The sequence below is a fragment of the Cyprinus carpio genome, chromosome A7 (genome assembly GCF_018340385.1).
Source record: "Cyprinus carpio isolate SPL01 chromosome A7, ASM1834038v1, whole genome shotgun sequence".
NCBI lineage: Eukaryota > Metazoa > Chordata > Actinopteri > Cypriniformes > Cyprinidae > Cyprinus > Cyprinus carpio.
The window spans coordinates 25308861-25331758 of NC_056578.1; the positions used below are offsets into that span (position 1 = coordinate 25308861).

At 37.8% G+C, this 22898-nt stretch overlaps 1 protein-coding gene across 1 annotated transcript; it reads right to left on the reverse strand.

Annotated features, from left to right (window-relative positions):
* Positions 1-657: 657 nt before the first annotated feature.
* On the reverse strand, positions 658-4250 carry LOC122145782 (NAD(+) hydrolase SARM1-like). Its single transcript, XM_042761374.1, has 5 exons — positions 4001-4250; positions 1304-1418; positions 1157-1192; positions 872-1063; positions 658-673 (listed from the first exon to the last, which is right to left on the reverse strand). The coding sequence occupies exons 1-5, from the start codon at positions 4140-4142 to the stop codon at positions 658-660; spliced, it is 501 nt and encodes a 166-aa protein (XP_042617308.1). The 5' UTR covers positions 4143-4250.
* Between the last annotated feature and the right edge of the window lie 18648 nt (positions 4251-22898).

The window sequence follows — 22898 nt, forward strand, 5'->3', positions numbered from 1 at the left end:
TCAGTACCCAACAACCAACAAGTTTAAAGGGTTAGTTCACCCAAAAATTAAAATTCTGTCAGTAATTACTCACCCTCATGTTGTTCCAACCCCGTAAGACCTTCGTTCATCTTCCGAACACAAATTAAGATATTTTTGATGAAATCTGACAGCTGGATCACTCCTCCATAGGCTTCTATGTGACTGAAACTTGCTGGCCCAGAAAAGTTATTAAAGAGATCATTAATATAGTCCAAGCAACTACAGTGGCTCAATCTTAAGTATATCAAGAGACGAGAATACTTTTTGTGCGCAAAAAAATAAATAAAAAATAACGACTTTATTCCACTATTCATTTCCTTCACTCTGGGCCTCGAGTAAGTTCACGTAGTGTTTTTGCGCAGCGCGTCAGTGTTGTACGTCATACGCATCACACACATGACCAGTGTCGGCCAATAGTGAGCCTACGTGGTGACGTGTAACACAGACGCACTGCGCAAAAACACTATGTGAACTAACTCAAGGCCCAGGGAGAAGGAAATGAATAGTGGAATAAAGTCGTTATTTTTTTATTTAAAAAAAGTATTCTCGTAGCCTTGATATACTAAAGATTCAGCCACTGTAGTTGCTTGGACTATATTAATGATCTCTTTAATAACTTTTCTGGGCCAGCAAGTCTCAATCCCTTAGAAGCCTATGGAGGAGTGATCCAGCTGTCAGATTTCATCAAAAATATCTTAATTTGTGTTCCGAAGATGAACGAAGGTCTTATGGGTTTGGAACAACATGAGGGTGAGTAATTACTGACAGAATTTTCTTTTTTGGGTGAACTAACCCTTTAATATAAAATACATTTAACTTTTATAAAATACAATGAAATACAATACTGTACCAGGTGTGCTTAGTGATGCTGTCAAACAACACTTGAATCAGTAATGCACGGATGTGAGACTTGTCCTTCTTCTTAAAGCCGGGATCCTTCCTTTGAAAAGCTGCTTGCAGTTCAGGGGGAAAGACAGGCAGGTTGTATACTGCTGGCCAAGGTTGGGCAACAAATGAGCCCTCATTCTCACAGGGTTCTTGTCTGTAAACATGAATACAATGAAGTCTTTTATACAGGATTTCATTTTACTTGCCACAATACAGTTTGTTCAAAGTTCAAAACAATGATACATACTGAGTACAAGATATTTGAGGCACTTCAGTTTCCAGGCTGTTTGAAGAAATATAAAAATATAAATTAAGATAAGGATTTTAAGCTTGGTTAGCATTTGTTTGTTTTATATTTAACAACAATGATTAATATTTAACAACACAGACTTACTTTTTTAACTTATTAAGCTCCTTCATAAATGTCACCTGATGTTTCATTACAGGAAAAAGTCTTTCCACCATCCTTTCTGTGAGACCCAGCAGAGTCTCTCCATCAATTTGTTGCTCTGTAAAAAAATAAAAATAAAATAATAATATTACATATTCTAAAGAGGAAATAATAAATAAGAGAGAGACATGCCACAGAAGTACAATATATTTACCTAGAAGACTGCACTCTGTGGTATAATGTAATATACTTAGTATCATCATGCACATATGTGTCAAGAGGATGAAATTCTTTCTCCTCCCCTGGCTGCACCAGAATTCACTCCTTCTGGTCCTCCAATTTGAAAGCATGGTAATGTCTTTCAAATGTTATTGGTATCCGCAGCTTGCCGAAGATCATCCAAGCACCCCTGAACCGCAAAATCTTCACAATCTTCATAAAGATTGGGATGTCCTCCTCCACAAGATCTATAATTAAGTTGTCTCCCACACAGTATTTCACGTTGTTGGTCATAAGAGAGCTACACACGCAAAGCTTCTCGTCACCCTGAACATCCTCTGCCTCACTTCTTCCAATCACACCTTTCTGTATCTCCAGTGGTAATGCTCGAAAAGGTACTACCCGTTCACCCTCCGTGTAGTTGTCCTGACGCAGGGAATCCAGCGAAGTCAGTTCCCAGCACTGCCTTAACTGGTGCCTCTTGGCAAGGGTGTAGCTGAGATTCTTGAAGTTACACGTGTTGTGGGCTAATTGCTTGAAGTATTGGTGCTTTCCCTAGAATCTCATGCACCACAGCTGTTTCAGTGGCCCAAACTTTAATATCAGTTGTGGATAATGAATGAGAAAGTGTAGTTTCGGAGTGAAAGTCTCAGGGAATACAGACTGGAAGGAGGACAGGAATTCGCCTATCTGAAGGCTTAGAAAAGGGATGATTTTCCTTTGTATGGTGGGGGACAAAATCACATCTCCTATATCCCTACACTTCAGGTAAATGTCCCAGTGCACCTCACCTTCTGGAATGTAATGTCCAATGAGAAATGGCAAAATCCTGAAGAGGCACCAGACCTGAGCTGCAGACCCTGATAGTGTGTTTTTCTTTAGGACAGAATCTGGAAGTTTCTGAGCGAGGTTAGCCCGTTCATTCCTCCCTATCTTAAATGCATCCAATTCAGCATTTATCTGACTTAATGAGACAATGTGCAAAAAATGTAATGCCTGGATAACTCTGGTAATCACAAGAGGCACCACACCCTCGAGAAAATCGTGCATTAAGTCAGGGGGAAAGTTTTTTGTCACATCAAAGTAGTCCAGCTCAGCGAAAGGGCACTCACTGACCACACCATATGTCTGTTTGGATATTCCAGTACTTTCCCTGAGTGCTTGCAGATGGTACTGATGTACCTGAGAAGATCGAATTATTACATCATCTTCGTTAACGTGAAACCTTAGGTCTTTGTAGCTGATCATACAAAAGCGACAGATCCGTCCACTGCTAAAGCAGCAGGTGAAACCTGCCAGGCTGTGAGCAGACAAGTTGTCAGCTGAAATAGTGGCAAGGGCGCATTTCAAAATGATGTTCTGACCATTTACACTGACCTGGAGTCCTTCAGTGTACAACAGTTTCAGGTCATTAATCAGGGGCAGCAAGATGTCTCTGTATGAGTACTTCTTTAGAAATTGATTTCTTACAAGTAAGCACAAATGTATATGCCTCAATTGTGATTTGCAGTTAGATTCAAGATTGCCAATCATAAAATAGAAAGCTGCTAATTTGTGAACTGATCTTTTAGACCCCAAGGGGTTTACCACTTCATATTCATCAGTGTACAAATGTAATCTTACAATATTAGGATCTCCAAAAAAGGGGCTCTCATGAAATAATTCTCTATCTGTGTAACTGCTTAAAAAATCTGTACTTGGGGCTTGTTCACAGGTTCTTCGATATGATTCAAATATGTCATGTTTCTCCAACTGAGTCTTCAGAACATCAATGATAGGCACATACTGAAATGTGTCCTCCTTCCCCTGGCTATTGGTTCCAAGAATGTGCTTGACTGGCTCCACTAAATGTAGATGTTCTTTGCAATATTTGAAAAGTTGATAATCTGACTGAATATAGGCAAACACACTTTCAATAAGTGTCTGATTATTTAGCAAGTTATCCAAGTCTTCCTGGTCCTCTAGTCTAAATCCAGATTTTGTCAAGTGGAATTTTATGATTTCAAAATAATTTTGTTGGAAAAATTTCAAAATGAACTCCAAGCTGGAAACAATGGTATCCTGAGTTGCTTTAGGAAGTAAATGTTTTTCTTGAAGATTTAATATAAAGAGGGCTACATGCTGTCTCAGTCCCAATAACACAGTTTCTAAATCAATTCCAAGCAAAGAATTTTGGTTGTTCTCTAGCAGATCATCTTCAGGAACCTCCTCCTCACTTTCATTGTTATCTTCATTGTTATCTTCAAATACAGTAGCCTTTTCAAATAGGGGATGTTGCAAAGCTTGTCTGTGCTTTCGATAGATATGGTTTCTGTAACTTGCAACAGTTTTATATCTTCTAAAACATCCCTCAATGTCACAGGTAACACTAAAATCTGCTTGGTGGTTATGTTGCACTTGCAGGTGAGTTAGAAACTTTGTGAGTTGAAACTTCACAACATCACAAAATGAACATTTATAAATTTTCATCTGTAACGTTACCTCTGAAACTTTCTTTTGCATCAATGAGGTTTATAGTTTGAAGCCAGTGGCACGTGTCATCTACTGACCATTTATCAACCATGGTTATCTGGGGATAAAAAAAAACAAAGCATAAATAACACTTCATAAACCAACTATGCATTAAACACACCTAACGTTAAACATTTTTGGCTTTAGAACATTTGAATACTAAAATGTAACCTTGTGCTATCATCACTTTAATCCAGCGCATGCGTCGCAGTAAACATAAACGAACGTTGCACTGCAACTGTGTCTTTGCACAGTTTTAATAGCTACAGACCGGCCGGAAGTTTTAACTGTAGCAGTGTCCACTTTCCTGCTGAGTTTAGCTCCAACCCTGATAAAACACACCTGAACAAGCTAATCAAGATCCTCGTCTGGTCTGGGTTGGAGTTAAAAACTGCACGAAAGTATCTTGCGGGCCAAAGTTAAGAACTTCTACACCTGTTAACATAGGCCTGGGAAAAATACTCACCGCAAAATGAGTAGGCCTATGTGTGAAACTGCGACACACTTTCACATTATCATTCACCTCCGTCTTCCACCCGGTTCACTTTTATTTGAATCGGCGCCGTTTATTTGAACAACGAGCGCGCGCTTAATTGAAATGAACGTTAAAATTCACGCTTCTGACTCGAAACTCGTCTCCTTATAACACAGCTATCTTATTGTAGTTAACAATTCCATTAACATTAACAAGAAAATAAAGGGAGACTGTATCTTAATTTAAAAACCGGAGCAAAATTAATTTAACAGGGCTTGAACCGACGGCTGACAAAGCCCGTCAGTGCTTCACACCAGTGCTTTTGAGGTAAATTTTGCTTCTAGTATCAGTGTTTAACACAAGGGCTACTCTAACAAATATAAATATTAACTGTAATACAAAATATTTCGGTAAAATCATTTCAAAAATGTAAAAACTTAACTTACCTTAGGGTATGAACGAGCAGAAATGGCGGACTCCTCAGTTTGAAAAATTAACTGTCACTTGTCTCGACTCCTCTCGAGATTCATCTTCGCCAATCCACCAATAGGAATTCAAGGATGACGCAACGCATATATGCCACCGGGGAGGGGGAGGGGGTCTTTTTATGATTATTTGTTTTTAATGTTCGCTTCGGTAGATTAAAACCATCACAATATGGTATACAAAATAAAGAAAACTCCTGGTTAGTTTATGTTTTTCTTCACAAATTGATTCGTCAAAAAGGTAAACTATAATGTAAAGTAATATAAGTTTCATGCTAATGTACAGCTCAAATCATACATTGACTAGATATTAATATTTTTGACTACAGCAGTCATTCTCATGGGTCTTGACTCAAAAAGCTTTGTGAATGTGTTGAGTAAGGCCTATAATTATAGTGTAATCTTTAGTTTACACTTCAGTCATAAAACATGAATTATAGAACCATTTTAATAAAAAAAAGGTTCTTTGCATGCAAGGGTTCTACATAGAACCATTTTTTTGGTAAAAGGTTCTATTGGCCAAGTACGGAACCCCAAGGTTCTATATAGAACCTTGAGGAACCCTTTTTTTTAAGAGTGTATATATGTTTTATCAGTGTTGTATGATAAACGTGGTTCAATATAACAGTGGAGTTACAGTGAAAAAGCTTTTACCATTCTAAAAAAGGAATTAAAAAGGTTAGAATAAACCCGAAACACGTGATCATTGTCATGTGGTGAATCAGGCCAATCGTGAAACAGCTGCATTGTCATCAGCGCTCCTTCAGTCACTCTGGAGAAAGTGGCTGAGTCAACCGGCTGCCCTCGAAACACGGTGCGTTCCAAACGGGATATATCGCCCTCCGGCACTTATTCCCTTTGTCAACAGTCTCCTCTGTGTCTTTCCATATTACCTTATGCTGCATATGCTCTTCTGTATCATCCGCGCCACAAGGAAGTGCTGTTTCTACGTGTATTTAGCTTTGATTTGAAAGAAAACAGCGCGTTCTTGTGGCGAGGATGATACAGAAGAGCATACGCATACGGTGATATGGAGAGACACAGAGGAGACTTGACAAAGGAATTGTTGAATAAAGTTATTTTTGTTTTCTTCACTTACAAAAAGTGTTCCCGTCACTTCATATAACCCAGATTGCACATCTAATGGCAGATGGAATATTCTGATGACGACTTTCATACCTTTTGGGGAAGTCGTGGCCTAGTGGTTAGAGAGTTTAAATAATAAGCATAGGGGATTTTTCTTAGTTTGGTTTTTTTTAGTGAATTACCGAATCCCCAACTGCTCCCCGGGCGCCGCAGCATAAATGGCTGCCTACTGCTCCAGGTGTGTGTTCACGGTGTGTGTGTGTGTGTGTGTGTGTGTGTTCACTGCTGTGTGTGTGCACTTTGGATGGGTTAAATGCAGAGCACGAATTCTGAGTATGGGTCACCATTCTTGGCTGTATGTCACGTCACTTTCACTTTTTTTTTATGGACCTTGACACTGTTATTTAGTTGGCAGTCTAAGGAACAGTCACAGGCCTCCCGGTTTTCATTCAAAATATCTTAAATTGTGTTCCGGAGACAAATGAAGCTTTTGACTTTGGTTTTCAAAAAACACAATGGACCAACACCAGCAGATGACATTGCACCACAAATCATCACAGACTGTGGAAACTTAACACTGGACTTCAAGTCGTGAAACTTAACACTGGGGAAGTCGTGGCCTAATGGTTAGAGAGTCGAACTCCCAATCGAAGGGTTGTGAGTTCGAGTCTCGGGCCGGCAGGAATTGTGGGTGGGGGGGAGTGAATGTACAGCGCTCTCTCCACCATTATTATGTTGATTTAGTTTGGTTTGAGTATGGTACTGATGCAACTAATGATACACGGGAGCCGCAGCATATGGCTGCCCACTGCTCCGGGTGTGTGTGTTCACAGTGTGTGTGTGTGTTCACTGCTCTGTGTGTGTGCACTTTGGATGGGTTAAATGCAGAGCACAAATTCTGAGTATGGGTCACCATACTTGGCTGAATGTCACGTCACTTTTAAGCAACTTGGGCTATGAGCTTCTCCACCATTCCTCCAGACTCTAGGACCTTGGTTTCCAAATGAAATACAAAACTTGCTCTCATCTGAAAAGAGGACTTTGGACCACTGAGCAACAGTCCACTTCTTCTCCTCCTTAGCCCAGGTAAGACGCCTCTGATGTCTGTGGTTCAGGAGTGGCTTAACAAGAGGAATACGACAACTGTAGCCAAATTCCTTGACATGTCTGTGTGTGGTGGCTCTTGATGCCTCGACCCCAGCCTCAGTCCATTCCTTGTGAAGTTCACTCAAATTCTTGAATCGATTTTGCTTGGCAATCCTCATAAGGCTGCGTTCTCTCGGTTGGTTGTGGATATTTTTCTTCCACACTTTTTTCTTCCACTCAACTTTCTGTTAACATTCTTGGATACAGCACTCTGTGAACAGTCAGCTTCTTTGGCAATGAATGTTTGTGGTTTACCCTCCTTGTGAAGGGTGTCAATGATTGTCTTCTGGACAACTGTCAGAGCAGCAGTCTTCCCCATGATTGTGTAGCCTAGTGAACCAAACTGAGAGACCATTTTGAAGGCTCAGGAAACCTTTGCAGGTGTTTTGAGTTGATTAGCTGATTGGCATGTCACCATATTCTAATTTGTTGAGTGAATTGGAGGGTTTTGTTCAATGTGAGCCAAAATCATCACAGCTGACTGAATGGCTCATTATGCAGCTCATTATGCAGGCCTTTGTCTTCTCAGGTGTGAATTCATGATAGTTGACGCCTACTCGCATATGACTTTTACCAACAAAAAGTGTCTTAGAAAATTTAAATCAATATATTGTTTTCTGTAAGTGAGTAAACAAGATGATTTTCACATCATTTAGAAAAAAAAAAAATTCTAGGCTACGAGCTCCAGTTCTCCAAATTCCTGGGAACCAATTTTCTATATGTGTTTTATTGCCTTATATCAAGTGATTTAACATTTTTAGTTTTTCACTAACCACGCATAACATTTTTTTTCTCAAAAACACAATCATGTACATACGTGCTGCTCACATATTATTATAGCCCAGTGTGTGCTGATTACAGTGAGATTAGACTTTAGCCATTTAGATATTTATAAGAAACTGAAAAAAGCACAAATGTCAGGGCATGACAAAACTTCTCCAGGCCCCAAAAATACCCTTAGACTCCAGAGGGTTAAAAGAACCAAAGACTTAAAACTAATTCAGTCTGTGTGCATTGAATTTATTTAATACACGAGTTTCACAATTTGAGTTGAATTACTGAAATGAACTTTTCCACAACATTCTAATTTATTGAGATGCACCTGTAAATGTATAATTTTCAAAAGTGGTCCTGACTGAAATGATTGAAAGTGGACTGATTTTCTTTAAAGTTCCCCCAAAATAAAACATTCTGATGAACAGTAGGAGCAAAAGAGAAAAATGCCAGCAGATTAAAGTTAGCTACAGTATATTAGCTGCCCTCCTTTGATCCTTCATCTGCTGTCAAGTGTAGCATCCATGCAATGCAGCACAGGCTCTGTTTTGGCTCTCAGATGAAATGTCTCTCTGTTTTACATCTATCCTTCACAATTTGTTTTCCATTCCCATCTGTTATTTTAACATTGACTCTTGTATGTTAAACTGGTTTAATTGAAAAGGACATTGTAAGCTGTTTCATAAAATATAGGGCAAACTGTGTCCCAAGTGGATTATATAGAACATAGTTTTGTTCCTTAAGATATAGGACAATTCTATATTATGCATATGGGATGGTTGGCAGTCTTAAGCTTGACAACAGGGCTCCACTGTTTTTAAAACAGTGTAGCTTTTTTGTAGTAACAAGCTGTTTTTTTTAATTTAACTTATTTTAATCAGGACTTATTTTCAAAGAAATGTGCTTGTTTTTTTTTTTTTTTTTTTTTTTTTTGGTTTACGGTCATTTTGATATAAACTTGCACCTATTAAACAAAATATTCAATTCATATGTAGTAAACCTGTGTTTTGCTGATCTGTTTCAAATGTAAACATTTTGTAGCATTATAAAGTCCAATTAATTTGAATGTAAATTAACCGGTTTGAAATGAAACAGCCCATTCTGACTTTTTTTTCCCCTTCTACAGAACATTAAAGAAGATATTTTGAAGAACATTTCGACCCCATTCATTTTCACTGTATGGACAAATAAATAAAAATAAAATAAATCTTAAAGCTTCCCCAACACTGAAAATGGCATGAACCTTTTAATATAAAAACTCTTGTTGGGATTTGAAAAGCCAAAATTGATCAATAACAGCATGTTTATTCATACACTGACCTTTCCTCTCTGCATTCCCTCTCCAAAAGTCAGAAGTCAGCAGGAGCCTCTTCATGACCTGACCTTCAACACAGGAAGAAGTAAAATTATGACCTTTCTCTCACCTACAGATGGTCTCTCTTCTTGTTTCTTATTTGCCAGATTGTTTTGTATTGTGTTTCTATTATGAGTAGGCCCTGTTATATGTGGATCTATTCACCATGACACTTATCGTCTTAATAGAGTCGACAGTCCTTTGATCAAAGAAATATGAGCATCTTGTTTGATTTGTAATGTCTACAATTTTTCTTGGCAGTACGTCCTCTAAAGAGAGAAATAGTTTGAAGTGGACCTATTCTGTATTCCATGAAGGGTTAAAAAAAAAAAAGCAAGCCCAGTGAGATAAGTCATTCATCATGGATTACAGTTACTACAGTGACCTTCCTATTTCTGGCACAATGAAGTCTAATCCCAAACTTTAGGCTGGATTGAGCTAACCACGACTGCCAATATCCCGGGCCTGTCATCTCTGATGTTACACCCATCAAACTAGAGGCTCCGAATAGAACCTGAACATTTGCATTCCAACTAGCATTAATGTGAAAGGGTGGAACAAGTCACTTTGAAAGTCATCCAGTGTGAAGCTAACAACTATTAGCAAAAAGGGCTGGAGGGAGGTTGAGCGCTTTCTGCCGTGCAATATCCTATTCCCCAGTTAGGGCTATTTGCTGGAATCGTTGGTGTATTTTGTACAGAAGCATACGGCTCCACACTGTGTGGAAAATCCCCCAGCTGCCTCCGTCCTTGGGCATTGAAAATGCCATTTTTACTCACACTCCACTTTGAGATCCCATCCGTGTGTTCAAAGAGGCTGAGACTTTAAGTTAACATGTCAACAAAGATGCAGTTTGGGGACATCTCTGAAGATGCCTTTCACATGGGTGAGCGGGTACGCGAGGAGTGATTGTGTGTATAAAAGGGTAGAAAAGAGTCCTAGGAGGACCCCTGAATGGGTATCTAAATGTACAGTAGTAGTAGTAGTAGCTAAGCACTGGAACTTACCATTTTAACCTTAAAAAGCATGACTAAAATCATATGATTGCATGTGTGAATGCAAGGGAGTCAGAATGACTCATATTGTATTTAGTGGTTTCTTCAAAGGAAGGCATCCTGTTTTTATCTATATTTTCAAAGTAAATGTGCAGGCAAAAATGTCTGTTGTCCATTGTTAATGGTTTAGCAATGCATAAAGTACTTATCTTACAATATCTTGCTTATTCTTGAAATTGCTGGATTTCAATCACAAAATTTAGCTGAGCAACAGTAAATGTGACCATGCATTAATAAGAATTTGATTACACAAATGTTTAAGTGTTTATTGTTCACTTTCTATGTACTTATACAATGTGAAATTTTTATTTGCTGGCAACTTTTATTTAGTTTAAATTATTTAGTTATAGTCCTTGCAGAAATGAGATCTCACACAAAATATCATATTTTTTTCATGGCTTTTGAGTGGATTTTAACTACTTCCTTATGAGGGAATGAAACCAAAACCAGTCAAATGTTTGGATACAACAACATGGTCTTTTGCATCATGAGAAACATTATTCTGGTGTGTCCAGCTTTTGACTAGTGGGCTGTTTAAAAGATGCCTATCAGGCTATTAAATTTGTTTATTTATTTGTTTGTTTGCATAACTATTATAGTATTCTGTATCGTCTTTTTTAACACAAAATATGAAATTGACAAAACACAATTTTGATTAATCAATGGATTGTCACATAATTAAAAATTATACACAAAATTTACAACAAAAACAATTTTTTTTTCTGAACCTTTTAGAAACAAATATGTGACATAAAATACATGACATTGTCTTACACAAAATAAATAGCATTAAATGATATTATGCAAGAAATAAATTAACTAAAAATAAAACAAAACAAAACAAAACAAACCCACAACTTAGTATTGGGTCAATTTGATCCAGTTTATACAGTGTAGGGGTAAAAGTTCTCTGCATCTTTTATTGACCTTCAATTGTACCTTTCACGACATTACACCAGCCTCTTTGAAACTGATATTCAACAAAAGAGTCCATCAAAAAGCTGAACGTATTCTCTTCCGCATTTTGAAGCTTCTCAATGGTCTTCCCCGAGAGTGTTGTGCATACACATTATTATGTTTCCTGGCGAGCTCCAGCGAATTTCCCTCTCTCCGTGGTGAACTGAAGTGTGTCTGTGCCAGCGGAGCGTCCTTGTGGTATCGCTCTTTGTGTACACATTACCGTTATTCTGTGCATGAAGGCCTGCACTGCGGCACATGCTCATCATTGCACATACGCAAGCAACAATGGGGAAACTCATGTGCCAATGAATCGCATCGGACTCAACCCGCTTGAAATCACCAGCAAAAACATTCAATGTTGAATGACTGTCTTTGTGGCACCTGATCTCAGAGGAGCCGACAGAGGAGTATTATCCAGCCGTAGCTGGCAGTCTCCAGCCAAAAGGAGAATCGGAATGCACTGAAGAGCGTATGGCGGCTATGTGACGATTTTAAAAGCAATTCCAGTCAAAGAATCTCATTTCTGTGGTTATCACGCTCGAGCAAACAGCACTCTCCTGTCTGCTGGACTGAGGGAGAGAAATCTCTCCCATTCTATACCTTTCCAGCCACTCTGCCTCCCTCTCAGCAGGCTTTGACAGCTCTCAGTCACACTATGTCCTGGCATTGAGACCTGGACATGATACTATGGGCATTAGACTAGCACGGATCCCTCTCAGCAAACTCACCCACCTTTTCCCTGCCCCTGTAATTACGGGCTCCCTCTATAATTAAGGACTTTAAATGAGCGAACATATTTAGAAGAAACATTATGCTGAATAAATGGGAATGGGTTGCACAGGTTAATTTTTTTAGCCTTTTGTTGAGGAATGGAAGGTGTATCCTAATGTGCTATCTGAACCAAGGAGAACAAAGTTAATTGTTTATGACCTAAATATTGTCCTATAATTGCCGGGTTGCACGTGGTGTGTTATTTTGCAATGTGCTGCTTTGCTATTCATAGGTTACAACATCGGGCATGCATAATAAAAACATTATGCTGTGAATATTCATGACTGTTTGAGTTTTGTTTAGCATATTTTTGTATTGCTACAGTTTAGTCTGAGAAAAAGATGTCTGTCAAATTTATGGGTAGATTGGTTATTATGGATACTATTAATTTGACCTACTTGTTCTTTCCATAGTGCATTTTTTTCCTCCAGCTATTTTTCTTATTCAGACGCTCATGCTAGATACTGCACCCATGTGCTAAAAAATCTTTGGAATTATATTTGATGTCTTAAACACAACAGTCAAAGTAGATCAGTTTCTAAATATCTGTTTGAAAACCCTCATCCTCCTTAGATCTACCTGACTAAATTTTTCCTGGCCTGTCTTCTTATGTCAAAGTTTCTAGATAATGTGAACTAAGGTGATTGCATCCCCTGCTGCGGCCTTTGCAATGTTTCCACTGAAACATGTGATTTCAGACCGTGTCACCGAATTCAGTCAGACAGACACATAAAATTGGTATGGCCGACCATTGCTGTGTAATTTGCTTTTGTTGCTTCCATTGCTCATGTTGACAGAACGTGTGCTTTCATACACTCGAGTATTGGCGTGTTTGGTGTGAGGTCATGTAGGAGACTGATAACAGGGTACCAGTAGTCTCTCAATGAGTTACGACTCCCTGTGGCAGAGCCAACAGTACCCGACATGACATCTGCTGAAATACAGCTCATATAAATCTCTGAAAAGGCTCCAGTGACACAGCCCGAGAGCATGAGAAGTTTTGTGAGCAAACTTCCACTTTTCACCAGAAACACAGCCAATTAAAGAGGTTTTGAGAGCATAATATTATTCCTAATCTTAAGATTAAAAAGCCTCTCTGTGTCCTCTTTCGTTTTTGTCATGTGTATAGCAAATTGCAAATTGCAAATGTGAAGCAAAAAAATTTAAATGATGAAAGAAAGATCAAAAGATTCCTTAATATGCAACTGCACTATTAAACACAATACTGATGGTGAGCAAACAGCATATTTACTAAAACCCTTTCAGGGCATTGGAGCTGGGAAAAGCTCCCTTTAAGTTACGCAGAACAAAAATGGAACAATCTTGAGCACCAATGTATTATGTATTCCTCTCTCACTCAGACTCTAATTTCTACACGCAGACAAATGAACGCAACCAAATCCATACTTTCAACCAAACATGCTTCATGCCCACAGCAGAGATAAAACAATTTTTATTTCTTCTGCTGGCCACATAGCCTCCTCACATGGAGATAAAACCTCATCCATGTCCCTGACAGAGGGTTGTATTTAGCTCAGATGAAAGGAGAACACATCAGTGCTTCGTTATTTGCTCCATGTGAAATATGCATTTGGAATTTTTGATGGAGAGAGAAGAATTAATAGTGCTTTCTATGAAAAATATATTTTTAAGGACACATCTATGCATGGGTGACATTTTGGATGTTTAGTTGTGCATATTTACCTCCTTGGAGAACAGTTTTATGTATGTCCTTTTCATAATTAGCATACTACAATTTAAAAGGTTTATTTATTTATTTATTCATTTATTTTTAGATGCAGAAGATTTATATAGCAAATAATTACTGTTCTTCTGAACATTTTATTAATCAAACATTCCTGAAATAGTATGCAGCACACCTGGCTTTCCACTTGAGCTTTATTTTCCTTATCCAGGAAAACCTCTGCCAGTTTTGAATGTACAGTGAATGTGGAATATTGTCCATAATACCCCATGAATAAATCCACTTCTGAGTCCACAGAAGTCTCTGTAGCCAGACATTTAATTTTTAATGCTTCTGTCACAGAGGATATTCACACCTATGCCCTGCTCAAACCTCCTACAGTATATAGGACTATGAGAAAGAGCAGTTAGGCCCCAGGAACACCGTGAATCAGAGGATGCCAGACATGTACATGTATTGAGCATATAACACATGAATAAGCTAAATGATGTTACTAGACATACTCTGCTGAAATAAATTCTTAACCTCACCCCTCAAGGCAATTCAGTTTGACAGGTTGTAGACAAATTTAAAGCAATTTTACCCCTCAGAATGACGATTCATGCTGGGCCTGCCCATGAACATTTAGGTTTGTTCAAGCAGAAGTTCCGTACCAAGGATTTTGCTGATTACCAAACACTAAACCTATTATACCAATTAAAAGAAACAAGTCAGAAGATAAGAGCTCACATTGCGAGAAGAAATCTTGCAGTTCCCTTGGGATGGATAAACATTTTATTTGTGCTTTTTGTGTGCACTTTCTTGTATACATATGTAGGCCTATACTTTGAAATATTCATCAACTCAGTCTTCTAGATTTCTTGATGGATGTTTAAAGAGTTGCAGTTTGAGCCCTTGAAAAGTGAGATAACTTCATATCGTTTGTACTAACATTTTTTCAAGGCCGATATGAATAAAGCTGTGAAGAGTTAGAACAAAACAATACATGAACCAAAAATAAAAGTAAGATCAAATCAAAATGTAATTAATCAAACTAGCATTTGTAAACAAAACATGACCCAAGCTGAATACAGCCTTTGTTGTTATGACTTTGATTCTGTTCATTTTTGCAAATGGGAATTAATGATAAGAATCCCTGTGATTATAAAATAAAACAATGATTAACAAACAAACATTGTGAAGAAGTGTGAGAGCGAGAACACAGACAGAAGGAGAATAATACATCGAGCTGGCTCTGGAGAGTGTTTTAATAATTCTGTATGTGAGAGGGCGAGGAAGACCTGCCATGCATGGTTTCACATATTAATATGTTTTAGATCTGCCTCTAAATATGACTAATGAATAAAGTAAAAGTCCAAACAGTTGCTCCCTAGATAATAATGATTAGCTGTTGCAAAAAATCTGGATCTCTTGTTGGACATCTTGAACATTTTATATTACTTCTCTTAACTCACACATTTTGTTATTAGCATTTACTTTTCTCTCTGATGTACAAACAAAATAGATCAAAGACACTATAGCAAGTTAGGCATAAAAATATAAGGGTATGTAGCATTATGATGTGAAACATATTTTGTGTGTTAAGTTATGTTTTGTTTTATTGTATGTGTATTGATTTATCATGACCCTAGAAATGTTCTACATCAAAGCAGATCTTCTGCTATATAGCCACAAGCCTTGTTTTCCTCCAGACTGTGAGAAATTGGCAAAGTAATTGTGTGTAGTTTAGTGAGAGTGGCATTGCTCTAGCAGCTAAAACCCCAGGGTGAGCATGTCTCCGTTGTAGTTAGATTTTCTAGTCTATTCATTAATAATGACTTGAGAAGCAAAAGCACTTTAACATTTTTATAGCAAAACAGATTGTGAGTTTATTTTATTTTTTATTTTTTTGTCTGACAGAACAGAATGCACCAAACCTTTCCTAACTGTTTCTTTTCTCACTTCCTTAATGTTTTTGAAGCAGATATCTGTAACAATGTTTGTGCAGTATTGTGCAGTATAGCAGTTATATGCTTCTCATGCATATATGCATATTTATTCCATGTGTGTCAGGCATGCAGTAGAAAAGGTTGCTATTTAGTTTTACATTGATGCTAATGTGGTCAGTGGTTCCCAACCGGGGGCCTCTGCAAACTTCCAGGGGCATTGAGGGATGACTTAACCAGTTTAGATGCAAAGATCGCAATGGCCCCACATTTTTGTTGTTAACATTCGTTAATTGCTACACACTTGCATGACATTCTCAGTTAATCTAAACAAATAGTGTATTAATAGAAAGGAGTACAAAATCAGCATGCAAAATTAACTGGTAATTATTTGTAATTCAAATACATTTGTTCTGGTTTATTTGTGATGACAGGGTTTGACTAAACAACATCCATAAGAGTTTTTAGTCCAAAAGTATGCACATGTGGATATATATATATATATATTTTTGTATTCACGTTTACTTCATATTTGTCATACTTTAGTTAGTGTATCAATTCTTACTATTAAAGTGCCCCAATTATGACAGTTTAAGGTTCCTAATTTTGTTTTGGTAGTCTCCTACAATAGGTTAACATGCTTGCAAGGTCAAAAAAATGCTTCAGTTTTCTCAAAATATGCATTTAATATCACCTCATTTTCCAACAATTCCCAAATGGTTTGTTTGAAGTAGTTCAAAGATTCAGTCTCTTTTCCGTGAGGCTACTCTGCTGCTCTGATTGGTCAGATGGCTCAGTCTGTTGTGATTGGTCTACTGCGTACAGCAAGTGATGTAAACGATAAGCCAATTGCCATAGTTCCATATTTTGAACGCTCGATAGAAAATATAAACATCTATTATTTATCATACTTACAAATTTTGATTTAGTGGAGCCATTTGGTCCAAATAAACTGGGTACTGAACCATCTTTCAAGAGCAAGCAATTTGTAAATCAAGCTTTGAACTCTTTGAGACTAACGAAGCATTTGTTAGTAAAATGACAGGAACACTAAACAAGACTGGGGTTGTACTGCTGTGGTACAGTAGAAAAAAAAAATAGCCTATGATTTTTTGCATCCTCACCTTTCAGTAGTGAAAATAAAACTCATTTACTTTCACAACGTAGAGCGCAGTGTCTTCTCGACATGATGTTATTCCCGGCGACTCGATTAAGGTTGTTTAGAGTCAATTCTTTGTTTTGGGAGACAATAACTTTAATTATCATACACTTTCGGCTTTACAACTTTGCAGATTGTTTACATTCACACAAAGCTACATTATACACTGAAAGGCAATATTCAAAATGGCATAATAGCTGCACTTTAACCAACTATTAACTACAACCTATACCTCAAAGTCCTAATTTGCTCCTTATTAATAGTTATTAGGGTAGTTGTTAAGTTTAAGTATGGAGGATTAAGGGATCTAAATATGGTCATGAAGAATAAGGCATGAATGTGCTTTATTAGTACTAACAAACTGCCAATATGCTAGAAATATGCATGCTGATAAGCAACAAGTTAATAGTGAGAATTGGTCCCTAAACTAAAGTGATACTCATTTTTCTTTAGACAGAATTATAATTTCTATTCATTTTGCACTAAATTATGTGCAGTCACAGATAACAATTTGTTGCAGAATTATAAAAAAATAAATATATAATATTTTAAATGAATAAATTGTTACAATATAAATTAAATAAATAAATGGTTAAAATTTTAATTAAGAACTGTTATATATATATAGATAGCATAGACGGTCATCTGGCTCGTGCTTAAATTCCATCATTTATATGACATGGAGGCCGCCTGGTGCTGGCAGCCCAGGACAGTCACAAAATCAATTGCCTAGAAATGACATCTGCCAGGATCAGCCTCAGGAGTGCTCCTAGGATGCATAAATGAAATCAGAGGTCCTAATTGCAGGCTGATTTATTCACTTGTCTGAGTGCATCTTGGCAGATTAGCACACTGCCCTCAGCACCCGCTGACTGCCTACTGAAACATCATGCCCTCCTCTCTTTCTGTCTTTGACTCAGTCTCTCTCTGTCTAAAGCCACTAGTGACATAAATCGCATTCACTAATTTAGAACTTTAGAGGCCAAGGATAAATTAAATGAAGTGAGCTGTCATTTGGCTCAAGTTAGATAAAAATATTGATGCCCACAGACATGTGCCTCTGTCTAACACAAAGGAAACAGACATATCTGACAGTACGCTGTAGCCCTGTGATTTGGGGGAAGTGGGCATGCGGCAGGCACATGCAAACGACTTCAGAGCAGGAAGTAAGAAGCTTTGGAAAAGAGACATAATTTCCACCTGAGTGATGCTGTCTCTGATCCTCCACGGGCAGCCAGCAGATCACCACCCTGATATTTCCGCCAGGGGATTAAAAGGGGCGACAGCCCCGTGAAACTTTAACCTGCTGCTCCTCTAAATAAAACATTGAACAATGCTGAGTAAAGTGGCACTGAGCCAGAGAGGTATTAAACATTGATGCAGCTCCTGGGTCACAGGAGGAAATGCATCTAAGCTGTGAGTTCCTCTCCATCGTCTCCCCTTGTGCAGAAAGATGCAAATGCAGAGCTCAGGGATCTGATGAAAGACTGTGAGGGAGATAAAGTGTGTGGAGGGGGAGCAAGCAAATAGAGTTTGGGTCAAGTTGCTCTTCAGATTGCCCTCTCACTTTCGGTGATTGTAGCGTTTGTTTAAAGTTGCTTTTGCACGGCAATTATAATGCTTAACCTTTAAGAGGGCAGTCAAAACTTTAAAGCGCCGTCTTGATGCTGGCCTATTGAATAAGGGGTTGTCTGGGTTTGATGAGCAGGAAAAAAGACATTCTGACCCAGAGAAAAAGCAGACCTTTTTGTGTTAACCCAATAAACAACTGGAATAAAAAACAAAAAAAACAAAAAAAAAAAACAATAACCTAGGACTCAATAACAGCCATATAAAAAGTATTGCCTGCTTTATTTTCTAGTTTATATACAGGGCTTAGTACGGACTTGAGGTAGTTCAATAACAACTTAAGCATTTATATAATCATAAATATGGTAAAAACAGCCATATTGTGAAATATGGTTACAATTTAAAAGTTTTCTATTTGTATGTGTTAAAATTATATATTTTTCGCCCTCTGTGAAGCCAAAGCTAAAATTTTTAACAACCATTTATTCAGGCTTCAGTGTCACAAGATCCTTCAGAAATAATTCTAATATATTTTATCTTATATATATATATATATTTTTCCAGAATTCTTTGATGAATAGTAAGTTCAGAAGGATAGCATTTATTTGAAAATAGAAATCTTCTGTCTATACTTACTGTCTTAACTTTACTTACAGTTAACTTTAATTTAACTTTATACCATTTTTCCAAAGTGCCACTGTTTTTAAGGATCCTTTTTTATGAAAAATCTAAAGTGTCTGAATATGTCCAGTCTATAAGTATCTATCGATGTGAAAAGCATTATAGTTAATATATTGAAAATGTGTATTTGAGTGAGTACTTTGCAGTAAATGAATGGATTTTCATTGTTTTGATATGCCTGAAATAGCTATTTTTATATTTCCAAGGCTGTGCAAATAAAACAATCAATAAACAATAAATATCTAATGTTAAATGATAGGTACTTAAAAGGAATATATCATCCAGTGCAATCATTGTCCCTGTTCAAATCCTATTTGATTGTGTTTATTGTGATTTTACTGCCTTGATTACATTTACATTTATGCATTTAGCAGACTCTTTTATCAAAAGCGACTTACAGTGCATTTAGGCTACACATTTTTTACCAGTATGTGTGTTCCCTGGGAATCGAATCCACAACCTTTTGCGCTGCAAACGCAATGCGCTACCACTGTGCCACAGGAACACTTAAATAGATTAAATAGTATAGCATAGAGAGCTGCTTGGAAGAAGTTACCAATTCCTTTACAATGAGGGTGAGCAAAAGTTAAAGCTGGAACAAGCCTGTAAGACCACAGAGCGGTGAAGTGTGTATATCTTAGAGCTATGTATATTTGGGGAGATGCAACTTGTTGACTGTCTACAAATAAAAACTGACTCAGATTCTTAGCTTATGAGGTACAGTATACTGTATGTGATTATATCTATGCATTTGAAGGGCCAAGAATCCAAAGCATAGCTCATATACTTTTGAAATGAATCACACCTGTTTTTTTTTTTTTTTTTTTTTTTTTTTCTAGTTTATTCTAGTTGGGAAAAAGTCTGGCCAATCTGTTTCAGAAGATCAGCCTCAGTCACTTAGGCTCAGTTCGATTGGATATATTTAAAGCTATCCATCCTGTATCCCATGTGTGTATTCTTATATTTCAATGGCTTTCAGAGACCCAGAGTCGGCGTCAGAGCAGATCGACTGGAGGGGCATTGGATCATCGGCGGGGGGGCACTGTCGTTGATAAATATTTTTTGACGCATTGGCAACATCATAGTAGCATGGAAATCCAGACCTAAATCTGAATGATCTATATAGAATGACAATGAACGATTTAGACTTGGGTTTTTATCTAAAAGAGGAACAGAAGACAGCGCTGAAATTTGCTGTTTTGCCGACCGGATACGGCAAGAGTCAGTTAGCTCCAATGATCTATCTATATAGAATGTCATTATATAATTTTTTTATTTTTTTTTTACCTGTCTTGATTCCTAATACTGAACTAGGCTATACTAACCTTATATGGAATCATATTCTGAACGTTTAACCTAACAATCGTCATCTGTTGTGATGACGATTGTTAGGTTAAACGTTCAGAATATGATTCCATATAAGGTTAGTATAGCCTAGTTCAGCACTTTGCGAATGGACAGCGACTCAAGTAGCACGTATTCTCGCGTTCTACGAGTTCAGTAGCCTACATTTTTTTGGGAAAATGTATATTTTTGGGAAACGCGCGAGGAATTGCGGTTAACGTTCATAACTTTGCACGTAGAGAGAGCTTTTAAGAGCTAAGATAGGCTAGGCTACATCGTTATCGGGAAACCCGGCCCAGAACAGATAGCCTAAACAACAGAACAGGACAGAAAATAATAATATAAATATAATATAGGCTAAATAATAATAAATAAAAAAAAACATAAAATAGCCCTACAATAAATAGCTATATATTTTTTATACTTAAATAATTAACAAATTACGACGACAAAAATAAAACACTGAATCAGTTTGAAGCTTTGAAAAACCGGCAAAAAAAAAATCAGACAAAGTTTTTTCGTATAGATGTTTCTGAAAACTTAAGGCTTTTTTCTTCATAAAACGAGTTGGACATCATCACACAAATGTCTGCGTATGGACCAGTTAAATCAGAAGACTAAAATTCGCCTTCAGAGAATAAGGATGTCACAACAATAATGAGCCACTCACACAAGGTATAAGGTTTAACTGATTTTTTAGTTTTTGATTTGCGTAGAATGCAAATTTTGTAGATCTGGAGAAATAGATAAAGATAAAATAAAATAAAGGAAATGAAAAAAAAATAAAATACAGAAAATACAAAGTGTGCTTCAACAAATAAAATAATTTCTTTAAACACCGTTTTTTCTTAGGGTTTCAAGGACTTTAAATACTGTAAAGGACTCATTTTCTAAACAAAATAAATAAAGGACAAAAATAAATGTATAGCCATATGAAAGCCAGGGCTGGCTTTAATAAGTGAATTGAACAAACGAGTTACCCTCAGAAGAGTTGCAGGCGACGAGTGTTGCTACTGAACCGTCTAAGTACTGTGTCCTTCCATTCGCTTGTGCATTTGCGTGTCAAGTCTTTCTCGAATGCAAGCTGCACTAACCTGGCCTTTCTCTCGTGTAGCATTGTGCGTCTGTGCTCCGAAAAAACATTTTTCAGAGTGGAGAATGAATTCTCACACATTGCTGTGGATGCACCAAATGACAATGCATGTTTGAAAGCAGTCAGCACACTGGGCATGGTAATCAGTTGGTTGTGGTACGTTGAGATGATGTGCTGTATGGTCCAGTCTCCCTGCATTGCTTGCTTTTGTGACATTAAAAACTCTTTAGCAACTTCAAACTCAGCGTCAACAATAATCGATTGTGACAGGTCGAGAATATGCTTCACAGCTTTCACATCAAGAAAGTTATCGGCCTCTGGATTTAGTGCTGCAAGTGCACTGGCCAGTTGTGTGTTGCGCTCGCTGAATCTACGCTCCAGTTCCCCAACCACCGAATCAATAGTGTTGTAGTACAATCTCCGAAGTTCAGTTTCCAAATCATCATCACCTCTGTGTCCTCCTGTAGGCCCTGTAACGATGTAACCATCCATCCGTGTGCTCTCTATGCGTCTCCGTTTAGGCCCGGGTCTCAGTGACTCGCTGGTGTGCGTGGCAGTATCCAGCATCTGCTTAAACTCTGCATCACAACGGAGTTTTTTAACACATGCTGTTGCACTCGCCACAACACTTAAACCTGTCAACAAGTCAGTGTCCTCTCTCTGGAGAAGTTTGTTCGGTGGGTCCAATAGAGAAAGGACTCTGTGGGTTAAGTTGGCAAGGAACATGAAACTTGGCTCAGATATCTCACGCAGCAGACCTGTAGCTTCCATTCTCGTCTCTGAGCCATAGTTCAGCACAGTGTCAGCATCGGTCAGGATCGATTTTATGTCATTAAATGACTTAAGAATGACTGATACAGTGGCAAGATGCCCTGTCCATCTCTGCTCCAGTAGACGTTTAAGATGCGCACCTTTATAATGCATAGCAACAGTTGGCTTTCTACAGAACTTGTACAGGGAATCGCACACCTCGAAAAACTCTAAAAGTGCGGTCTCCGCAGACATGGCATGAACAACAACCAAATGCAACTGATGGTTAAGGCAGTGCACATATGGTATCTCACGTCCAAGTCTGTCCTGTAGAATTTTCTGAACACCACCACGTTTCCCCGACATAAGTGCAGCTCCATCATATACCTGACTCAGAATTTTTGAGCTATCCAAGCCAACCTTGTTAAGCTCAGTCAGAACGGTGTCAGTTAATGTCTGTGCGTCACCTTTCTGAGCCGTAGCGATGCACAGCAGACGCTCTGTAACTTCGTAAGACTCATTCACAAATCGAAGCA

Bases quoted from the DNA above. Each gene is read 5' to 3' on its own strand.
- LOC122145782 (XM_042761374.1), bottom strand. From the start codon at position 4,142: ATGCATAGTTGGTTTATGAAGTGTTATTTATGCTTTGTTTTTTTTTAT. The intron at 1,193-1,303 runs GTAAGTCTGTGT...TTCTTCAAACAG, and splicing joins GAGCTTAATAAGTTAAAAAA to CCTGGAAACTGAAGTGCCTC. The intron at 1,064-1,156 runs GTATGTATCATT...TCATGTTTACAG, and splicing joins CCTCAAATATCTTGTACTCA to ACAAGAACCCTGTGAGAATG.